Source organism: Salarias fasciatus, chromosome 6 (genome assembly GCF_902148845.1).
Source record: "Salarias fasciatus chromosome 6, fSalaFa1.1, whole genome shotgun sequence".
Classification (NCBI taxonomy): domain Eukaryota; kingdom Metazoa; phylum Chordata; class Actinopteri; order Blenniiformes; family Blenniidae; genus Salarias; species Salarias fasciatus.
Window position 1 is genome coordinate 40636303 of NC_043750.1, and position 18884 is coordinate 40655186.

Below are 18884 nucleotides of genomic sequence, written 5' to 3' on the forward strand. Positions count from 1 at the left end.
TGAAGCAGCTACAGCAGAAGTTCAGAGAACATTTCACAAGATTTTACACCAGAAGGTTTTTATTAAAGGTTAATTATTATTATAAGGTTACCTATATATTTCAGTTTTGTCAGATTTGTATTCAAAATTGAACTCCGAACACATTTTGCTTATATCACGAAGCTTCCTTTGAGTTTGTTCAAGCTCACTCTCCTCACATACATTTTTCATCCAGCAGGTCAGAACTTGTCAGAATGAAGATGATTATTTTGGGGTTTGTCCAACAAAGTGAATCAACTCTCTGTGCTTCTCTCTTTGTATCATTTTATGTTTCTTTATCTTTGTCTGTTTACACTCTTCTTGTTTTTATTTTTACTCATTTTGTGTCTTTGTGGGTTCATTTTGTTTTTTCACTGTCATTTTCTGTCTCTTTATTGTCATTTTGTGTTGCTGTGTAGCCATATTTTTACTCCTTTTACACTGTATGTTTTTGTTATATTTGTTCCATCTTTGCTGTAATTTTTTGTCATTTTCTTTTGTTAGACTCATAATGTGTCATATTGTATATCCTTGTTATTCTTCGTGCTTTTGTCAATGTTTTTTCATTGTTTCTTGTCTTGTTTTTGACAGTTTATCATAATATATCTTCATGCATATTTGTTTTTGTCATTCTGCATTCACCGCGTGTTTGTCTTTGTTGTCTCTTTGTAATAACCTTTAACAGTATCATGTCACATCGTTTCTAATTCATAGAAGAAAATCCTCACCAAACACAAACACTTGTTCATACAGCATTTTATTGGTGCTGAAAATCTGAATGTTAAAGTAGCCAGACATATGTTTGATCTAAATCTAATTTTTACAATCATTTCAGCAGTTTATTATCCTCAGTTTGTGCTTTTGTGTCATATGTAATTCTCCTGGCTGAAGCTGTTTAACTTCTATTGTTCATCACAATTATTGTATTTTGTAGTAATCATATCTATGGTTTCCTTTTAATTTGAATAATATTGATATAATATGAGCATGACTCAATGTGATACTTTCTGCCTTCTGTTTTTATGAAATCACTAAATATAAATTTAATTCAATTTATATTATTAATTATTTTTTAAATAATTAATGTTTAATTTTTATCATTCATTATTATTTTTGAAAGCAGTCATCTTTAATTCATATTTGAGTTTATGTATTCTGGAAGGAGAGGTCTTTAAAGGAGAACGTGGTTAAATGTTTCTGAATGTACTTCAATATGCATAATGAATTTTAATGATTTCATTTTACTGTTTTTTGGAGAAGAGAGTGGTGCAGTGTGCATGCGCATTGTAGAAGGAATCAAAGACTATTCAAGGATAAGATAATCAAGTGTTTACTTCCGTGTTCGGGTTATTGAAGAAGAATTAATCTTATTTAAAAATTATTTTGATCACGGGTTCACTGTTTAAAAGTTTTTCCTCCGCGTGTATATTTACTTTATTTCTTATTTGTGCATAAAAATGAGAATATTACATTTTCTGTTCATAAAATATTGTTTTGTGTTGCATCCTGTAGCGGAGCCAGAGTGGGGGCAAGGGGGCGGCCGCCCCAGGGCCCACAGGGTCATAGCCCCATTTCATGTGATGTGTTCACATTTAATCGGAAATATATTATTATAATAAAATGTGCAGTGTGTGCCAGAAGGTATACCATATGATTATGGGCTCCAATTTGCCAATTCTTACATTATGACTGTCTATGAATGCATCAGAGCTGTAAGCCAGCTGATTGGCTGTGCAGTATGTACAAGTTTTTTTCTTTTGCACTTGATCTGAACTCTTTGGAGGGAAGTTAAACAGTATGCTAAACACTATGCTAGCTGCTAGCGGTACTACCCAAAACCTAACATCTGAGCCACTGGTGAGTCAGTGAAACCTTCAAAAATATTATCTTGATCAGAATGCTGTGGTCTTAAACACCTGCCTATTTGAATGTGTCTTGTGTTGCTCTCAACTATAAGAGTCTATTTTTTTTCTAATATACGTGAATTCCAAAAGATATAGATAGCTGTGTTTATATCTATCTGAATAGATTGTGTAATTTTAGACCAGCTGTGTTCATTTTATATTTAAGCTGTTATCAAAAATGGTACAGATTTAGCCAGTGAGCTTTCAGCACCATGGACAGCGGACGCTCTGAGATTGATAACTGTCAGGCTGCATTTGTGTGTATGTGTGTGTGCGTGCGTGCATATGTGTATTTGTTCTTCAGAACAAGTTTGTGAACTGGTTTGTGACTTTATTCTGCTTTCTGAGGCATATAGGTTTGCTTGGCTCAATAAAAGTGAGCATTAGTGTGCTGTTTGACGGTAGGATGAGGGATTGTTTGAATGCTCCGCCCCCTCTGTACTGAGACCCACGCTCCGCCTCTGGTTGCATCCTTTAACTATTCAGCATGGATCGTTGTCGGCTAGTGAAGCCAGACTACTTGAGAACCACTGCTCTAAACCCAGTTTTAATAAATCAACAACATTTCCGAGTCTCTCTGCTGGGATATCTCGGTCAGCCTGTGACGGAGGAATCGTTTCCGGTGCGTTTCGCCTTTTCCCGGAAGGGCGCACGACTCGTTTCCGGTGCAGAGCGAACCATCTCGCCGCGCTGATCATCTTTGAGGAGGCTTCCCGTCGGCTCGGCCGTGAACGGCTCCGTCCCAGCGCGGGCTTTGACGTCTCCGTCCGTCAACACTGAGCTCGGCGAGTGACAGCATGAGTACCGCGGCGACACGCGCCGTGCCTCCCCCGCAGAGCCGCTCCCCGTCCGGTGCCCGGGTCTGATTTCCGCTGCCGCGCGTCCCGCAGGATGTGCGGGGAGGGCGGCGGGGCGCGGGACGGCCGCGGCTCGCGGGAGGAGTGGACGCTGCTGTTCTGGACGTCGCTGGCCGTCGTGGTGCCGGTCATCATCACGCTGTGGTGCAGCGCGCAGCGCTCCAAGCGCCGGACGCACATGAAGGACTTCTTCCGCCAGAGCAAGCACGGCTGGAGCTACACGGACCTGTTCAACAAGCCCACCTACTGCTGCGTGTGCGCGCAGCACATCCTGCGGGGCGCCTTCTGCGACTGCTGCGGGGTCTGCGCCGACGAGCTGTGCCTGCGCCGGGCCGACCGCGGCCTGCCCTGCAAGGAGATCCTGGCCCCGTGCGGGCCCCGCGGCGCCCCGCAGCACCGCTGGGTGCGGGGCAACGTGCCGCTGGCCAGCTACTGCGCGGTGTGCGCGCAGCAGTGCGGGACTCAGCCCAAACTGTGCGACCTCAGGTAGCTGCGGGGATGTCAGCTGGCGGGTTCCAGGATGGAAACACTGAGCTCAGCCTTAAATTGTCTTGTTTCTAACATGAACTTTATCCTAAAGCACTGATGAAGGATCCATTATTTACCCATCATCGCTCAACTGCGCACGACAGTAATGAGGATGAATGATAGAAATGGAAGCCAGGGAAATTACTCATCATGTTTCTAAAAAGTAGATTTCAATCAAAAAATCTCTGCAGAGCGACGGATGGATGGAAGCAGCTGTAACATCTGCTGAAAGAGAAAAACAGGGAATTAAAAACAAACCACCATCCAAGCTCCTGTAACATGAATCTGAAGTGAATAATCTCCCATCCCGCGGTCTTTAATCTGCTGGATGAAGCGTTCCCCCGGCCTGCCCGCCCAGGCTGAGTACAGCCAGCGTGTTTAATCCTGCCAGGTTTTCATGTCATAATGCGACCTTTCACGTCAGTCTGCCGGAATGGACCGTCCGTCACGTTCTCCCACCGCAGAGCGAATCAGACACATTACCTGCAGCTTGTGCTTATTTTTACTTCACCTTTGCTCATGCATAGTAAACTCACTGAGAAAACCAAACAGAAATCTGTATAATGAAAATACAAGGTCTGCATCATTTCTGGTCAAAATCATGCAGATCTTACATTTCTTACAGGAAAAAAAATATATATATAATACAGGATAATCACTTCATTTGTTGCTCATGAGCTTTAATTAGCTGTCGGAGCGTCCCTCTCTGAATCCACCAGACATCCTGAAGAGAGCCAGAACCATCCTCACTCTGAACTGAAGCAGGAACGCTGAGGTGTGTGTTCTGATCCGGAGCTCCTGGGAATCGATCTGTGTGTGTGTGTGTGTCTCTGCAGGTGTGTGTGGTGCCAGAGGACTGTGCACGACGACTGCATGGACAGCCTGGCGGACGGCGAGGTGTGCGACCTGGGCGAGTTCCACAGCCTCATCATCCCCCCTCACTACCTCTACCGGGTCAACAAGCTGCGGCGCCGCAACCCCGACGAGTACAGCAAGGTACGGGCCCGCGACCCTTGACCCTCGGCCCTCCTGCTGCGGCTTCCTGAGACCTTTCAGAATAAAGGTCTCGTGTCCCTGTCCCCTGCAGCTGGGCTCCACCTGCGGCCGCGGCTGGACGCCCCTGCTGGTCTTGGCCAACACTCGGAGCGGTAACAACATGGGGGAGGCTCTGCTGGGGGAGTTCCGGACCCTCCTGAACCCGGTGCAGGTCAGTGTGTGGTTCCCTCTCCTCAGGTCAGAGGTCACAGACGGACCCTCGTGCGCTCTAGTGTCTTTTTAGGAGGCTGGATTTAGTAGTTCTGTCAGAACAGGCTGGGATAGAAGACGAGACGGACGTCATCCAGCAGCAGTGGACTCAAGTCCCTCCTCCTCCACATGATCCTCTCCCCCCCCCCTCCCCCCCCCAGGTCTTCGACCTGTCCCAGCTGTCCCCCTCCAAAGCCCTGCAGCTCTGCACCCTGCTGCCCCCCGGCAGCGTCCGGGTCCTGGTCTGTGGGGGGGACGGCACGGTGGGCTGGGTGCTGGACGCCATTGACACCATGAGGCTGAAGGTGAGCCCCCCCCCCCCCCCCCCCCCCCCCCACATGTCCCCACGTCCCCGAGCCGACCTGTTGAAGACCCGTGTCCCTCCCCCGTCAGGGCCAGGACCAGTTCCTCCCCAGAGTCACCATCCTGCCCCTGGGCACCGGGAACGACCTGTCCAACACCCTGGGCTGGGGGGCGGGGTACGCCGGCGAGATCCCCGTGGAGCAGGTCCTCCGCAACGTCCTGGACGCCGAGGTGGTCCAGATGGACAGGTGGGCGGGGCTTCCGGCTGCTAGCTAGAAGCGCACCTTCTGCCGGCTCTGACGGCCGTCTGTCCTCCGTCCTCTCCGCCCCAGGTGGAAGGTGCAGGTGGCGTCCAAAGGCAACTACTTCCGAAAGCCCAAGGTGAGTGTGAGCCGGGCGCCTCGCCGGGGGTGTCGGCGGCACGCCGGCGGTCGCTGACCCGAAACGTGGCGCCCTGCAGGTCCTCTCCATGAACAACTACTTCTCCGTGGGCCCCGACGCGCTGATGGCGCTCAACTTCCACACGCACCGCGAGAAAACGCCGTCCTTCTTCTCCAGCCGCATCATCAACAAGGTCCGCCAGAACACACAAATACCAGCCGCAGAGGGTGTGTGTGTGTGTGTGGTCTGAAGTGCTGCTGTGTGTGTCTTCCTGTCCAGGCGGTGTACTTCCTGTACGGCACCAAAGACTGTCTGGTGCAGGAGTGCAAAGACCTGGACAAGAGGATCGAGGTACGGCAGGAGGCCGGCGCTGCGTCTGGGTGGAACGGAAGGGTTTATCAGTGTGTGTGTGTGTGTGTGTGTGTGTGTGTGTGTGTGTGTGTGTGTGTGCGCTGCAGCTGGAGCTGGACGGCGAGCGCGTGGCGCTGCCCAGCCTGGAGGGCATCATCGTCTGTAACATCGGCTACTGGGGCGGCGGCTGCAGGCTGTGGGAGGGGATGGGGACGAGCCCCTGCCCGCCCACCCGGTCAGTGCATCCGCCGCTCTGCTTCCTCTGCTCCTCGCTCTGGAGTCGAGGCTGCAGACGTTTCCTTCACAGCCGTTCTCTCTTCCCCACCCCCCCCCCCCCCCCCCCCCCCCGGCAGGCTGGACGACGGCCTGCTGGAGGTGGTCGGCGTGTTCGGCTCCTTCCACTGCGCCCAGATCCAGGTGAAGCTGGCCAACCCGGTCCGGCTGGGGCAGGCACACACCGTCCGGGTGAGACACACACTGACACACACACACTGTTTGCGTCATGGAGTGTGTGTGGAGAAAGTGCTTCAGGCTGCCGTTCAGAACAGAGCAGCACGTGAGGCTTTAATCTGATTAATGCGATTAATCAGCTTCTGCAGAGCTCATGTTTCCTCATTACATTCAGTTATGGGGAAATTGTTACTGCTGATGCTGTACACACACATACACGCACACACACATACACGCACACACACGCACACACACATACACACACACACACGCGCATGCAGTGAAGGGGGGAAGTTCAAGGTTAAATACAGCATTGAGATATTATTTACATTCTGGCGGTCCAGAGAACTGATTGTTTAGTTTATCTTTTTATGATAAGATGAATGTGCTGGAAGAGAGTCCTCCTCTGACGTGTGTGTGTGTGTGTGTGTGTGTGTCCAGCTGGTGCTGCGGAGCTCCACCATGCCCATGCAGGTGGACGGGGAGCCGTGGGCGCAGGGCCCCTGCACCGTCACCATCACTCACAAGACGCAGGCGCTGATGCTGTACCACAGCGCCGAGCAGACCGACGACGAGTCCAGCGCCTCGGAGCCGGAGAGCCCCGCCCCCGGCGACTCCCCGCGGCCGCCGGGGCCGGGGCCGGCCTCCGCCCGGGCCTGACCTGCTCCCCCCGGGGCTCGGCGGGGAGGTGATGCGTTCAGGGTCCTGCCCTCCCAGGTGAGGAGCAGCTGAATGTCCTGCTGTGGGTTTGCACTGATCGCTCGTGCCATAGATCCTCCACTCCGCTCTATTTATTCTGCCGTGTTTTCATTTGGCCTGAAGCCATGCCAGACTCAACCTCTGAACCTCCAAGCAGCACAGAGTGGATGCCTGGGCCGGAGCGTCCCTGGTAGGACTGCAGTTTGGTCAAACACTGGACGTCCTGCTGGTTCACCGCCTCCAGGCCACTGAGCTCTCCAGTCTGAAAGCCAGGCAGGACGTTTCCTTCGTGTTCACTTTAATAGAAAGCTTCTGGATTATCTGCTGCCACTGAAAAGTAAACCCTGTGTTCCTTTTAGCAGCCCGCCAGTTTAGAAACCTGCAGAATGAAACCAACTAAATGTTACAGTTTTAAAATAGCAGATTATAGAAGTGTCTTCAATCCCAAAATATATGTCCGTTATTTCAGATTCACCAAAAAATGTACAGATTACTCAGTATTTGTAGTTGATTGCTCTATAATCTGGATGTTACAGGGAGGAAGATGCTCTAATCTGGATGTTGAAGGTCAAACTCAGATACTTCAGTAACTTTAACTAGTGACTAGTTTAAATAGTAAGTTGTTTCTTCATTTAATCCACATCGCTGCTGAAAGCCAAACCTTCCCTTTCCCACTTGTTTCCTGTTGTTTACATATTTTGCGTTGCACTGCTGTAGCTCCTACACTGACACCTGATGAGATTACGCTGAACCGGGTCCTCGCTGTTTTACCCACAGCCACCACAAGGCGGCGGCCTCGGTTCCAGTCCAGCTGACCTGTGATGCCTTCAGGAACTCGGATTAGAGGACAGTTTTCATTCATGCAGGAGACATTAGTTCCAGTTGGGGTTTAGATGTTACGACAGTCTTCAGCTGCAGGCTGAACCCTGATCTTTAAAATCTGTCACATTAAACAGCATTTGGCTGAAAACCTAAACACACTTCAGGAGTGTGAGTCACTGGGATCATTAGAAAGTGTGTTTTCTCCACAGTGAGGGCCGGTTCAGATCCGAGGGTTTACTTCAGCTCTTTGGAGGCTCACACACTTCCCCGCAGTGTTTCCTGGAGAGTGAACTGAGCCCACATCGTTTATTCAAAGTGTGTTTAAAGTCTTCACCTTTCTCCTCGTGTCAGAATGCTTTGGTGTTGGATTCCTGTGCGTTGGACGATGCTCATGTCTGTACAGGGTGTTAGAAACGTGCTGGTGTTTTTCTTCAGAAGCTTCATCTTCCCGCGCCGGTTGAACGCATGTCGTCCGCACAAGCTTACTTCATCCTTTCACTGCTTCTGTCTTCATGCTGGGAAAAGACGTGGCCCGAGGAAGCACCCGGTGAGAAATGGAAACCGAAATGACAAAGAAAGCGCATGTGGGAGAAAACAAGCTTTTATTGATAACAATCATGTTAAACATTGTTTACAAAACGATGGTCGACTGATGATAAAATCAGACTTTGATGGAGATGAATGTAAAGAGTGGATCTTCTGAATTTGAGGACGTTCCCATAAATATTTTCATATATAACCATGTGTTTTTGTGTGATTTGGAGACCTTGAATTGATTCGGATGTATTGTTGATTTGGCCATCATTTATCACCACAGTCACTCATCAGCTACACGAAGTTCCAACTTTTAAAGATGGCTTGAGCCCAAATTCCATAGAAATAGAAATATAGATATTTCATGCGATGTTACAGTGGATATAAAAAGTCTACCTCCCCCTGTTGAAATGCCAGGTTTTCATGATGTAAAAAAAAAAAAAAGATAGCAAGACAAATAATTTCACAACTTTTTCCACCTTTTTCCACAAGGCAATTGGGAAAAAAACAAAACTTTTAAAAGGGAAAAATAGAAAATAAAAAACTGTTTAAATCTTTTTTAAAAAACAGTTTTTAAATCGCGAAAACCTGGCATTTCAACAGGGGTGTGTAGACTTTCTGTATCCACTGTACATGGTCTGTAATCAGATTAGACTGTTGTTCATGTAAACCCTAAACCCAACTCTGTTTCTGGTCAGTCCAGGTGAACAGCACAGTGGATTGATTCTGATCGACTCCATTAAACTTCATCAGATTATCTCCGCTTCCTGATCGTATTCTGAACAAGCAGAAGTTTCTTTAGCGTTCTCAAGGTTTAATCTGATGCATTTTTTTCTTCCTGCAAAGACGAAAAAAAACAAAAACAAGCAGGAGTGATGTTTTGAAAGAAGCAGGAAGTTTAAGTCTCCCATCAATTAATGAACATAGGAGAAAAGAGAACAAATAGTTGATCTAGTTATTCCTTGAATCTTTTCAATTATCTGATTCCTCCCAGTTATCAGTTTTTTTTTCATTCCAATCTTCAGCCTGTTCGGCTACAGGTTCAGCTTGATTATGATTGCATGAATTTCTCAACACGAAGCTTCAGCAGATGAAAGCCCAGCAGCTGGTTGGCTGTCTCGGGACGCTGCGACGCAGTAAACTCTTCAATCTCACGCCATTGACTTAAATCTTACCTCCTGCACCGTGCAGGAAGTTACTGCACCTTCTGCATTTAAAAAAACCAAACGCATGACGCCCGTCGTCTGCTGCTGACCATAAAGTCAATCATAAAGTGACAAACCATCAGGCTCATGAGCGCCTGACCACAGGAATAAACCAGCAACCTGCAACACCAGAGAACCCAGAGTCTGGTTACTGCCCCGCTTCACCACACATGAATATTCCCCTCTTTACCAGAAAGCCAGGAGGTTTTGGAGTTCTAAAGAAGCAGCGGTCTGCCGGGATGGCGCTCAGTTCGCTCACTCTGCGGTTTGCAAATGGAAATGACGGAGTCGCTGGAGAAGATCCAGAAGGCCGGATAGACGGGTTCAGTGAAGGGAAACACGAAGGTGTGGAAGGGATACGCCCGGTCCGCCACCCTGAAGAACGTGGCCGTGCCCTCCTGGCAGTCCAGCAGCACGCCCACCCGCTTCGGGGTCACGCTGGCCAGCAGGGTCTCGCTGCCGTTGTGCCAGGCCGACGTCCGGTCGTTGAACCACTCCACGCACCAGGACTGGGCGTTGCGCCCCAGCCGGCTGGCGGGGCCCTTGCGGTCGATGCTGCCGTACGCCAGGCCGATGCCCACGAAGCTGAGGCTGCTGAGCTGCAGCTCCCAGTAGTGGCGGCCCTGGGAGAAGCTCTCCGTGGCGAGGACCTGGGTGCAGACGTCGAAGCGCTGGGGGCGGTCGGGGTAGCGGGCCTGCTCCTTGAACAGGGAGGCTCGGGTGAAGGCGTCGGTCAGCATCACGCGCTGGTGAGCCGTGTCTGGATCAAAAGTCAGCATGACGCCATCTGGAGGAGACGGGACAAACAACATCCAGTCCGGAGGACGAACCAAAACCGCCAGTCACACCGAGCGAACAGACACTCACGCTTCAGGAGCTCGCTTCTCTTCTCAGCAGAACTGAAATCTGAAGGGGCGTCCGCAGTTTCTGCAACACAAGACAACAAGAGTGACCTGCTGAAGCCGGGAGGAGGACGGAGGCTGAAGCCGGGAGGAGGAGGACGGAGGCTGAAGCCGGGAGGAGGAGGACGGAGGCTGAAGCTGAAGCCAGGAGGAGGAGGACGGAGGCTGAAGCCGAGAGGAGGAGGACGGAGGCTGAAGCCGAGAGGAGGAGGACGGACGCTGAAGCCAGGAGGAGGAGGACGGAGGCTGAAGCCGAGAGGAGGAGGACGGAGGCTGAAGCCGGGAGGAGGAGGACGGAGGCTGAAGCCGAGAGGAGGAGGACGGAGGCTGAAGCCGGGAGGAGGAGGACGGAGGCTGAAGCCGAGAGGAGGAGGACGGACGCTGAAGCCAGGAGGAGGAGGACGGAGGCTGAAGCCGAGAGGAGGAGGACGGACGCTGAAGCCAGGAGGAGGAGGACGGAGGCTGAAGCCGGGAGTAGGAGGACGGAGGCTGAAGCCGGGAGGAGGAGGACGGAGGCTGAAGCTGGGAGGAGGAGGACGGAGGCTGAAGCCGGGAGGAGGAGGACGGAGGCTGGAGGAGGACGGAGGCTGAAGCTGGGCTGAAGCTGGTTGGGCTCTGCTTCCAGTAACATTTGTCACTGAATCAGATGTGCACCTGCTTTCTTTCTGGGTTCAGCTGCAGAAGTTCGAAATCTGTTTCTTCCACCAGACGTCTTGTCCTCACCGGTCGGCTCTGAAATATGGAAAATATTTCGAATTCATCAAGAGAAAAAAAATACAAACTACCAGCTGCTCCTAGAAACAATCTAACTTTCTCCCATGCATGCTAATGCTAATCGCAGCTACACAGTTAATGCTAGCGCTACATGCACCTCTCATGTTATGGAGTCAGTTCAGGATTCAGTGGACTCAGTAACAGTGAGAGACAGCAGCTCTGCAACAGGAGTGTGTCAAATACTCAACATCAACACACTTGGTTGATGCCCAAAATATGAAGCATGGCAGCGCACAGAAATGTGACAAAGAGAAACCAGTAAACCTGGAAATGGTGCATTTCCTAAACTGTGTGTTATTTCTGAGTTGAGAACAAGATTCAGACTTCCTACTTGGAGGTTTAATCCTCTGGCCCGGCGGCGGGGGAACCTTAATTTGAAACGGATTCCATGGCATCCCTGAAGGGTGAGAAACAATGCAACTCACCGTCAACTACACACACACTCACGACGCCTGTAACGAACCATCTGCCGATCTCCTACCATATTCCTGCGGTGCTCCAGGCTCCACAGCGGTGAACACTGCTGGTGGCTGTGGTCTTTCACCTGAAAACGTTTGGCAGGCTTTTGATAACCTGAGGAGGCCTCAGCGACCAACTTTCATTCTGTTTCCACAACAGACTGCTCAGTGGATGGACAGTACGGGTGTGAGAGACGACTGTGAGTGTGACAGCCTCCAGAGTGTGTTTTTACAATAATCACCTGGCAGCGGTCCTTTAAAGTACGGCCCCATGAACACAACCGGGGGTTGACCAAAAGATGCGTGTGGCTGCAGGTGTGGCTGAATGAGGGGACGACCTGGACTTTTGGACCTTGCCCGGTTTCTCTGCGGCGTCTTTACTGCTTCTGCGACGCACGAGGAGAAATGAGGAGCGACTGAGCAGCTGCAGGAGTTTTATGACATTGTAAAGAATCACCCACCACGCGACACTTCTCAGCTGAAGCTGACTGATCAAAACATCGTGATTTATCCACCTAATCATCGTACCAACCAGCAGATTCACATAGTTACCAGGTTTTGACTTCGGTGGGGTACTTTTGGTTTTAGGCGATCCAGAAAGATTTGATGCCTTTTCACCTGTGAAAGGTAGATATGTTGATTTATTTTGAATTCCTTATTCACTTACATTGTGTTCTGTCACAGATTGAGTTGTGGAATTTATCTTTACTGCAACTCAAGCTGCTTCACACTGTTCGTCACATTCATCCATTCATGCATAACGCCAAATGCTGGAAGGTTTGAAGTCTTGTCCATTGAACACTTAAACGCATGGACCAGATGAGATGGAGAATCGAACCGTGAACCACAGGACCGAAGTCCTGAACCGTTAACAAAAGCAGCTCCATACGAGACACTAAAGAAAACCAGAATGAAGCCGTCAGACCAGTCCTGAACCACATGACGTTACGTAATGCTGACTGTGTGAAGGCAGGTTACACCCAGAACACGTCAGCAGTCACACACACAGACACACTCTGTCAGGAGATGTAAAGTCACCTATCAGCCTCAAACAATTGGTTTTGGATTGTGTGAAGAACCTCTCGCAGGTAGAAATTGGGAACAAAAGATTGCAAAGAGACCGAAACATGTTTTGATATCACCTTTCTCTTTGGCGCTTTGCATCCAAGTCAGGATGAAACCTGTCATACAGGAGTTTACCTGGTTTCAGCAGCGCTGATCTGGCCTCAAAAGGCTGTTTCAGGATCTCCGTCAGGTTCTCCTTCAGGGCGGAAGCAAACGCCTGCGAGGCCTTCACCTTTCCAGAGTCCAGGTTGATTCGAGGCACGTGAGGTTCAGTTTTCGCCGCTTTAGGCAGTTCAAACGAAGCCTGTAAAGACCAAAGGAAGAGTTTTCTGATGGGATGTGCTTTAATATGGCTCTAATGTGTGTTTCCTCTTCAAAGTTTGGCCCACCTGCAGAAAGCTCATGTTTTGGGACAGACCCAGCAGACCGGTGATTGTCTCTCTGGCTTTTGCCATCTTCTCACAGTTTTTCGATAACATCGTCATGACCTCCTGAAGTTTCTTCTCGCCAGTCTCCAGCTCACGGTCCACCTCGCGTTGGGCCTCACGCTCATCCTGAGACAACATGTCCTGAATCTGCTGATAGACGGCAGCCAGGGCTTTCTTTTTCTCATTTGCAGCTTCCTGAAGATTAAAAACGAGTAGAGATACATCTTTAAAAGGAACTCTGGATGTTTTTAATGACATGTGTGGACGTTACCTTGAGTTGGCTCTGTGCGCCACTCATTTGATTCAGCACGGTGTTGGTCTTCAGAATCTTTTCGTTCAGTGAAGTCAACTTGCCTCTGAAATCAGACTGTAAAGACGAATCCGGATCAGAGAGGCGAGGCAGAACGGACACAGATGGACCAGTGTGTTGAACAGGCAGCAAAGTGTTGAAGAAGACGAGGTCTTCTTTCAAGAAAACATCTTTCCTCAACAGTATAATGTGGAACATCAGGGTCAAAGCTGTCTCTGGTAGAAGGAAAACCCAGAGAGGGGAATGGCAGATTGGAAAAACCTCAAATAAGAGAAGCAGAATGATAGGCAGGGAACTACCCTCGCAGCCTGTGGAGAACATCCAGCATTAGTGACCTGGGGGTCCCTCTGTACCGACCTCCTTCAGGCTCCTCTGCTGCTCCTGGGAGGTGAAGGAGCATCCCTTGTGGTCCTGCTGGAGGCAGAGGCTGCAGATGGAGCGGTCGTGCTGGCTGCAGAACAGCTCCATCAGCTTGTGGTGGTCCGAGCAGATGCGCTCCGCCAGGTCCCCGACCGGCCGGCTCAGCTGGTGGAGGCGGAACACCGGGTTGTCCCGGTGGGGCCGCAGGTGCTCCTCGCAGTAGGAGGCCATGCAGGTGAGGCAGGTGTGCGACGCCTCCGCCTCCATGCACGTGTCGCAGCGGATCGTCTCCACCTTCTTCTGGAGTTTGATCTGCGCGTCGGCCGTGACGGCTTCGCTCCTGGCCCTGAGGGTCTCCGCCACCGTGCTGAGGACCGTGTTCTTCTTCAGCTCCGGCCTGGTGGCGAACACGGTGCGGCACTGCGGGCAGCTGTAGGAGTCCTTCCAGGTGGACAGCAGGCAGTCCTGGCAGAAGTTGTGTCCGCAGGGGATGGTGACCGGACAGTCGAAGACGCCCAAACAGATGCTGCAGCTCAGCTCGTCCTCCAGACTCAGCAGAGACATCTCGGGCGCGTCCGCGGAGGCCATGATCAACCCCGACCTGGAGCGCATGGAAGTGCAACAATACTGATGTTCAATCAATCAATGATGTTAATACTGGAGCTGACAGAAGGTTGATTTTTCTTAATCATTCATTGTATTTTGAATTACATGTTTAAAATTCTGTCACGTTGCTTTTCAAGCCCTTAATGTAAAGCTTTCATCCATCCAGGATGTTGTGATTTCAGCAAATTAAATCAATCAGTGCAACACAAGGGTACAATGAGATTGTCGTCCTGGTCGTGGAACACTGGACCAGCTCTACACCCTCCATAGGGTGCTCGAGGGTTCATGGGAGTTCACCCAAGTTTACGTGTTCTGTGGATTTGGAGAAGGCGTTCGACCACGTCCCTCGTGGTATCTGGTGGGGGGGGGGGGGCCTTCGGGAGTACGGAGTCCGGGGCCCTTTGTTCAGGGCCGTCCGGTCTCTGTATGACCGGAGTAGGAGTCTGGTCCACATTGCCGGCAGTAAGTCGGACCTGTTCCCGGTGCATGTTGGACTCCGGCAGGGCTGTCCTTTGTCACCGGTTCTGTTTATAATCTTTATAGACAGAATTTCTAGGTGCAGCCAGGGGCCGGAGGGGGTCCGGTTTGGTAGCTACAGGATTTCGTCTCTGCTTTTTGCAGATGATGTTGTCCTGTTGGCTCCATCGAACCTGGACCTGCGGCATGCACTGGGGCGGTTCACAGCCGAGTGTGAAGCGACAGGGATGAGGATCAGCACCTCCAAATCTGAGGCCATGGTCTTTGAACGGAAGAAAGTGGTCTGCCCTCTCCAGGTCAGTGGAAAGACCCTGGCCTAGGGGGGGAGTTGATCGGTGCAGCGGCTGCAGTGATGCAGTCGTATCGGTCCATTGTGGTGAAGAAGGAGCTGAGCTGAAAGGCGAAGCTCTTGATTTACCGGTAAATCTTCACTCCCACCCTCACCTATGGTCATAAACTCTGGGTCATGACCGAAAGGACAAGATCCCGGATACAAGCAGCTGAAATAAGCTTCCTCTGTAGGGTAGAGTGCTCCCTTAGAGTCAGGGGGAGAAGCTCAGTCACCAGGGAGGAGCTCGGAGTAGAGCCGCTACTCCTCCACATCGAGAGGGGCCAGCTGAGGAGGCTCGGGCATCTGTTTAGGATGGAACCTCCTGGACGCCTCCCTGGGGAGGAGTTCCGGGCATGTCCCACCGGGAGGAGACCCCGGGGAAGACCCAGGACACGCTCCCAGAAGAGCTGGAGGAAGAGTCTGGGGACAGGAAGTCTGGGCATCTCAGCTTAGACTGCTGCCCCCGCAACCCGGTCCCGGATAAGCGGTGGAAGATGGATGGATGGATGGATGGATGGATGGATGGGACTGTGACAGGCCTAGTTTGAACAATATGAAATTATCTGCTATAATCAAAGTCTGATATTCTCCCAAAAACACAGAATGTGTCACAGTGGGAACTTCCCAGGAGGAAGGTGAGAAGTTTGGAGAAACAGACGATCTGTGTACTGCTTTTAAGCACTAGAGTGAGTCTGACTCAGAGAACACAAAAAACTAACATCTGACAGGCTTCAACATCAGAAATAAATTAAAAAAAATGTTTCATGACAAAATCATATCAAAAAATGCAAATCTTATGAATAAATATCATGCATAACTTTTAAAAACTACAAATATAAAAAAAACATATCATATGGATTTATTTATGTAACATAATTAGATAAATGATTATAATGCTATACAATATTCTTATAAAATGGCTTGAGAAAATTTATTTTGTTTTGTAGATTTTAAAGCAATATTATGACTATTATAATGATCATAACAATCTCGACTTTACAGAATTTAATATACTCTGTTTGGGTTGAAATAAGTTTTTATTTTTCTGTGTAGTTAACATTTATCTTAAAGGTGCATTAAGGAGTTTGCACGTTTTATGTGAAACAGCGCCCCCTGCAGGCCTTGGGCGTAATGCAGCTTAGTGAAAAACTCGTCCCTGTGGCTCGCGTGCACAGAAAAGAGGAACTCCTTCCTCGCTCGTTTAGTAGCGCTCAAGTAAGATTTAAGTTTCTTCTACCTGGTGGAGTCTGTGTGGAGCTGTGGCAGTGCTAGAAGCCAGTCTGTTCTGACTTTCTGGAAGATCCTGCTCAGTTGTTGCTCACTAAGCATCTGGCGGAGTAATGGCGGACAAAACGAAACTTAAGGAAATCAGGTCAGTGGGAGCGCGCATTGCGTCATTCCTTTAAAATTCTCCCAAAAAAAATGCTGGTGCCGGACCGGCACTGTGACTTTCAAGTGACAATTTAGTGCTGTTAGAGGTACTTGTAATGAATATGTCAGGGCACATTGTACACATTATTAAAAATGTGGAACATATTTATGGTGGAAAATAAGTATTTTTAAGGTTCTAAAACTCCTTAATGCACCTTTAAACTCCAATGAACACAATAGAAATACTCCATTAAATTGTTTGTAGAGTGGCTCCACACACAAAGAACACAGAATAAATAGAATACAGTTCAAATATCAATAAACATGAAAAAGAAACTGTGTGCTAAAGTGTTAAAGTTAAGAGCTCTCTAGGTTTAAATATATCCACTTATATATCCACTTCAGTTCTGACCCAACCCACAGTTCCCCAGATTTTGGTTCATCCACCCCACAATTTGCTTCTGCTGTGAGGAATCTGGGTGTGATTTTTGACAATGAACTTAACTTTGAAAAGCAAATCAGTTCTGTTGTGAGGGCGGGCTTTTTCCAACTAAGGCTTCTGAGCAGAGTTAAGCCATTCTTGTCTCGGGCAGATTTAGAGAAGGCCGCTCATGCTCTCATCAGCTCAAGACTTGACTATTGTAACGCCCTTTACGCTGGACTGAATCTCTCACTCCTCCATAAACTTCAGTTGGTTCAGAACGCAGCAGCTCGTCTCATCTCCAACTCCTCAAAATACTCTCACATTACTCCGGTCCTTCAGGCTCTCCACTGGCTTCCGGTGCGGTTCCGAGTCCAGTACAAGATTCTGGTGTTTGTGTTTATGGCTACTAATGGGTATGCCCCCCCTTACATCTCAGAGCTGTTGCAAATTTATCAACCTGCCAGGACTCTACGCTCGTCAAGCCACACCTCCTTGGTTGTCCCCAGGGCGAGATATAGAAAGTTTGGTGACCGCTCTTTTGCTGTTCTTGGCCCGAAGCTCTGGAACTCTCTTCCTCTGGATTTAAAGTCTATCACTGCACTTAATGTTTTTAAATGTCATCTGAAAACGCACCTTTTTCATTTAGCGTTTGATGTTTAGCCCCTTTTAGTACTTTGTGTCTTAAAGTGTTTTTACTTATTTATTCTGTTTTACTCTGTTAAGCGCCTTGTGCTCCGTTTGGCAGTTGGAAGGCGCTTTAGAAATAAAATTTGATTGATTGATTGATTGATTAAACACAGCTTTTTCACTCTGCCTGTACAAACACAGCAGGACTCTTCCGCAGAAACGAAACTGATCTGATCTGCTGTCCAGACGCAGTTCGCAGCTGTTTTAATGCTAAAACAAACTCTCTGACATGACTCACACCAACCTGCTGCCGAGGCCGTGATCAGGGCTACAAATCAATATCCAGGAACAGACTGGAGAAGCAGCGGTCAAGTCAAACCTTTACAAGGAACACTTTGAGACTGACTGTACAGCGTCTGCACACTGTGGGCGGGGCCTCACACGAAGGGGCGTGACCCCAGGAGTCCTCGTCAGAGGGGGAGGGGCCTCATATGAAATGGGCGTGGCCTAAGAGGTCCTCTCTTTAGGGGGAGGGGCCTTACAGGAAAGAGGCATTGAACACTAAGTTCAACTCACTCAAGTAGTGAAATGTAGTCAGAACCAACATTAAAGCATTTCTTTCTCTTTTCATCAAAGCATGTTAAATTTCTGGAATGAAGAATAAACAGGTTTCACTCATCAGGTGTCACGGCTACGGTTTGGAGAGTTAATTAAAAAATTAAAAAAATGAATTCTGTTGCAAGATTTGTCTTGGCTTTTTGACATGAGTTTCCTGCTTTAGGAATTGTTTTGACTGTTTTAGTAATTTGCTCTTTATATTTATTTAGTTCACAGCCGCTGTCTCTTATTGTTACAACAGTTTTAAATATACTGCCATTTTTTTCTTTTCCTTTTAAGAAAATGTTTCTTCATTATAGTTTGACTATTTTACTGTTACTTTTCGTGGAGTTTCAGTCATCTAAGCCATCAGGGATGTTCTCCTCCCTCGAGTGAGGTGGTCCATCCTGTCCTGGAGGGCTGCAGCCCTGCAGTTTCCCCGTGCGAGACAAATAAAGGCTTTTCAATTCCGTTTCCTTCTGCTTAGTCGTCTCCACGTAGTTTTTCTGAATTGTGCGGTCCCGTACGGCACCTATTTTGTTGGCGGTGAGGACCGCAAAGTCACGCGCATTTTTTCCCTTCGCAAAATGTATATAGGTACCTGCTTTGGCGCAGAGGGGCGGCACCGCAAGGTTTGGGGCTCGTTTTGTGCGCCGCAAGCTTTATAGGTAAGGCCCCTGGAATCAACGGTTCATGATGAAGAGCTGCAGGAAGCCGGGGAACGAGCCACTCATCACCTCCAGCTGTCAGGACACACTCTCACCAGGCCGGTGTGCAAATGAATTGAAGTTTGTTGGAGGAGAGGAGCTGAAGAGCCAGAGCCAGGCTTCAGAGCTGCAGGTTCAAAACCCCTGTCA

At 49.1% G+C, this 18884-nt stretch overlaps 2 protein-coding genes across 3 annotated transcripts; one reads left to right on the plus strand and one right to left on the minus strand.

Annotated features, from left to right (window-relative positions):
* Positions 1 to 2482: 2482 nt before the first annotated feature.
* On the plus strand, positions 2483 to 8297 carry dgke (diacylglycerol kinase, epsilon). The gene is made up of 11 exons (XM_030093865.1): positions 2483 to 3265; positions 4144 to 4303; positions 4395 to 4514; positions 4714 to 4857; positions 4946 to 5103; positions 5188 to 5236; positions 5316 to 5429; positions 5516 to 5587; positions 5695 to 5822; positions 5941 to 6052; positions 6479 to 8297. Exons 1-11 carry the CDS (start codon positions 2814 to 2816, stop codon positions 6695 to 6697), a joined length of 1728 nt encoding a protein of 575 aa, XP_029949725.1. The 5' UTR covers positions 2483 to 2813; the 3' UTR covers positions 6698 to 8297.
* On the minus strand, positions 8144 to 17856 carry LOC115390138 (E3 ubiquitin/ISG15 ligase TRIM25-like). Of its 2 annotated transcripts, none has more exons than XM_030093861.1 (12): positions 17735 to 17856; positions 13592 to 14195; positions 13196 to 13291; positions 12886 to 13119; positions 12632 to 12800; positions 11984 to 12049; positions 11674 to 11817; positions 11455 to 11517; positions 11305 to 11370; positions 10854 to 10931; positions 10165 to 10224; positions 8144 to 10084 (listed from the first exon to the last, which is right to left on the minus strand). In XM_030093861.1, exons 2-12 carry the CDS (start codon positions 14180 to 14182, stop codon positions 9513 to 9515), a joined length of 2139 nt encoding a protein of 712 aa, XP_029949721.1. In that variant the 5' UTR covers positions 14183 to 14195; positions 17735 to 17856; the 3' UTR covers positions 8144 to 9512. The 2 variants fall into 2 exon arrangements, with proteins under 2 accessions (XP_029949721.1, XP_029949720.1); XM_030093860.1 differs by having other exon boundaries at positions 11960 to 12049.
* Positions 17857 to 18884: the final 1028 nt, after the last annotated feature.

Coding starts and splice junctions, on each gene's coding strand:
- dgke (XM_030093865.1), top strand. CDS start 2,814: ATGTGCGGGGAGGGCGGCGGGGCGCGGGACGGCCGCGGCTCGCGGGAG. Junction 3,266..4,143: donor CCCAAACTGTGCGACCTCAG/GTAGCTGCGGGG, acceptor GTGTCTCTGCAG/GTGTGTGTGGTGCCAGAGGA. Junction 5,588..5,694: donor ACCTGGACAAGAGGATCGAG/GTACGGCAGGAG, acceptor TGTGCGCTGCAG/CTGGAGCTGGACGGCGAGCG.
- LOC115390138 (XM_030093860.1), bottom strand. CDS start 14,182: ATGGCCTCCGCGGACGCGCCCGAGATGTCTCTGCTGAGTCTGGAGGAC. Junction 11,818..11,959: donor CTATGTGAATCTGCTGGTTG/GTACGATGATTA, acceptor CGTGCGTCGCAG/AAGCAGTAAAGACGCCGCAG. Junction 10,932..11,304: donor CCAGAGGATTAAACCTCCAA/GTAGGAAGTCTG, acceptor TCCATATTTCAG/AGCCGACCGGTGAGGACAAG.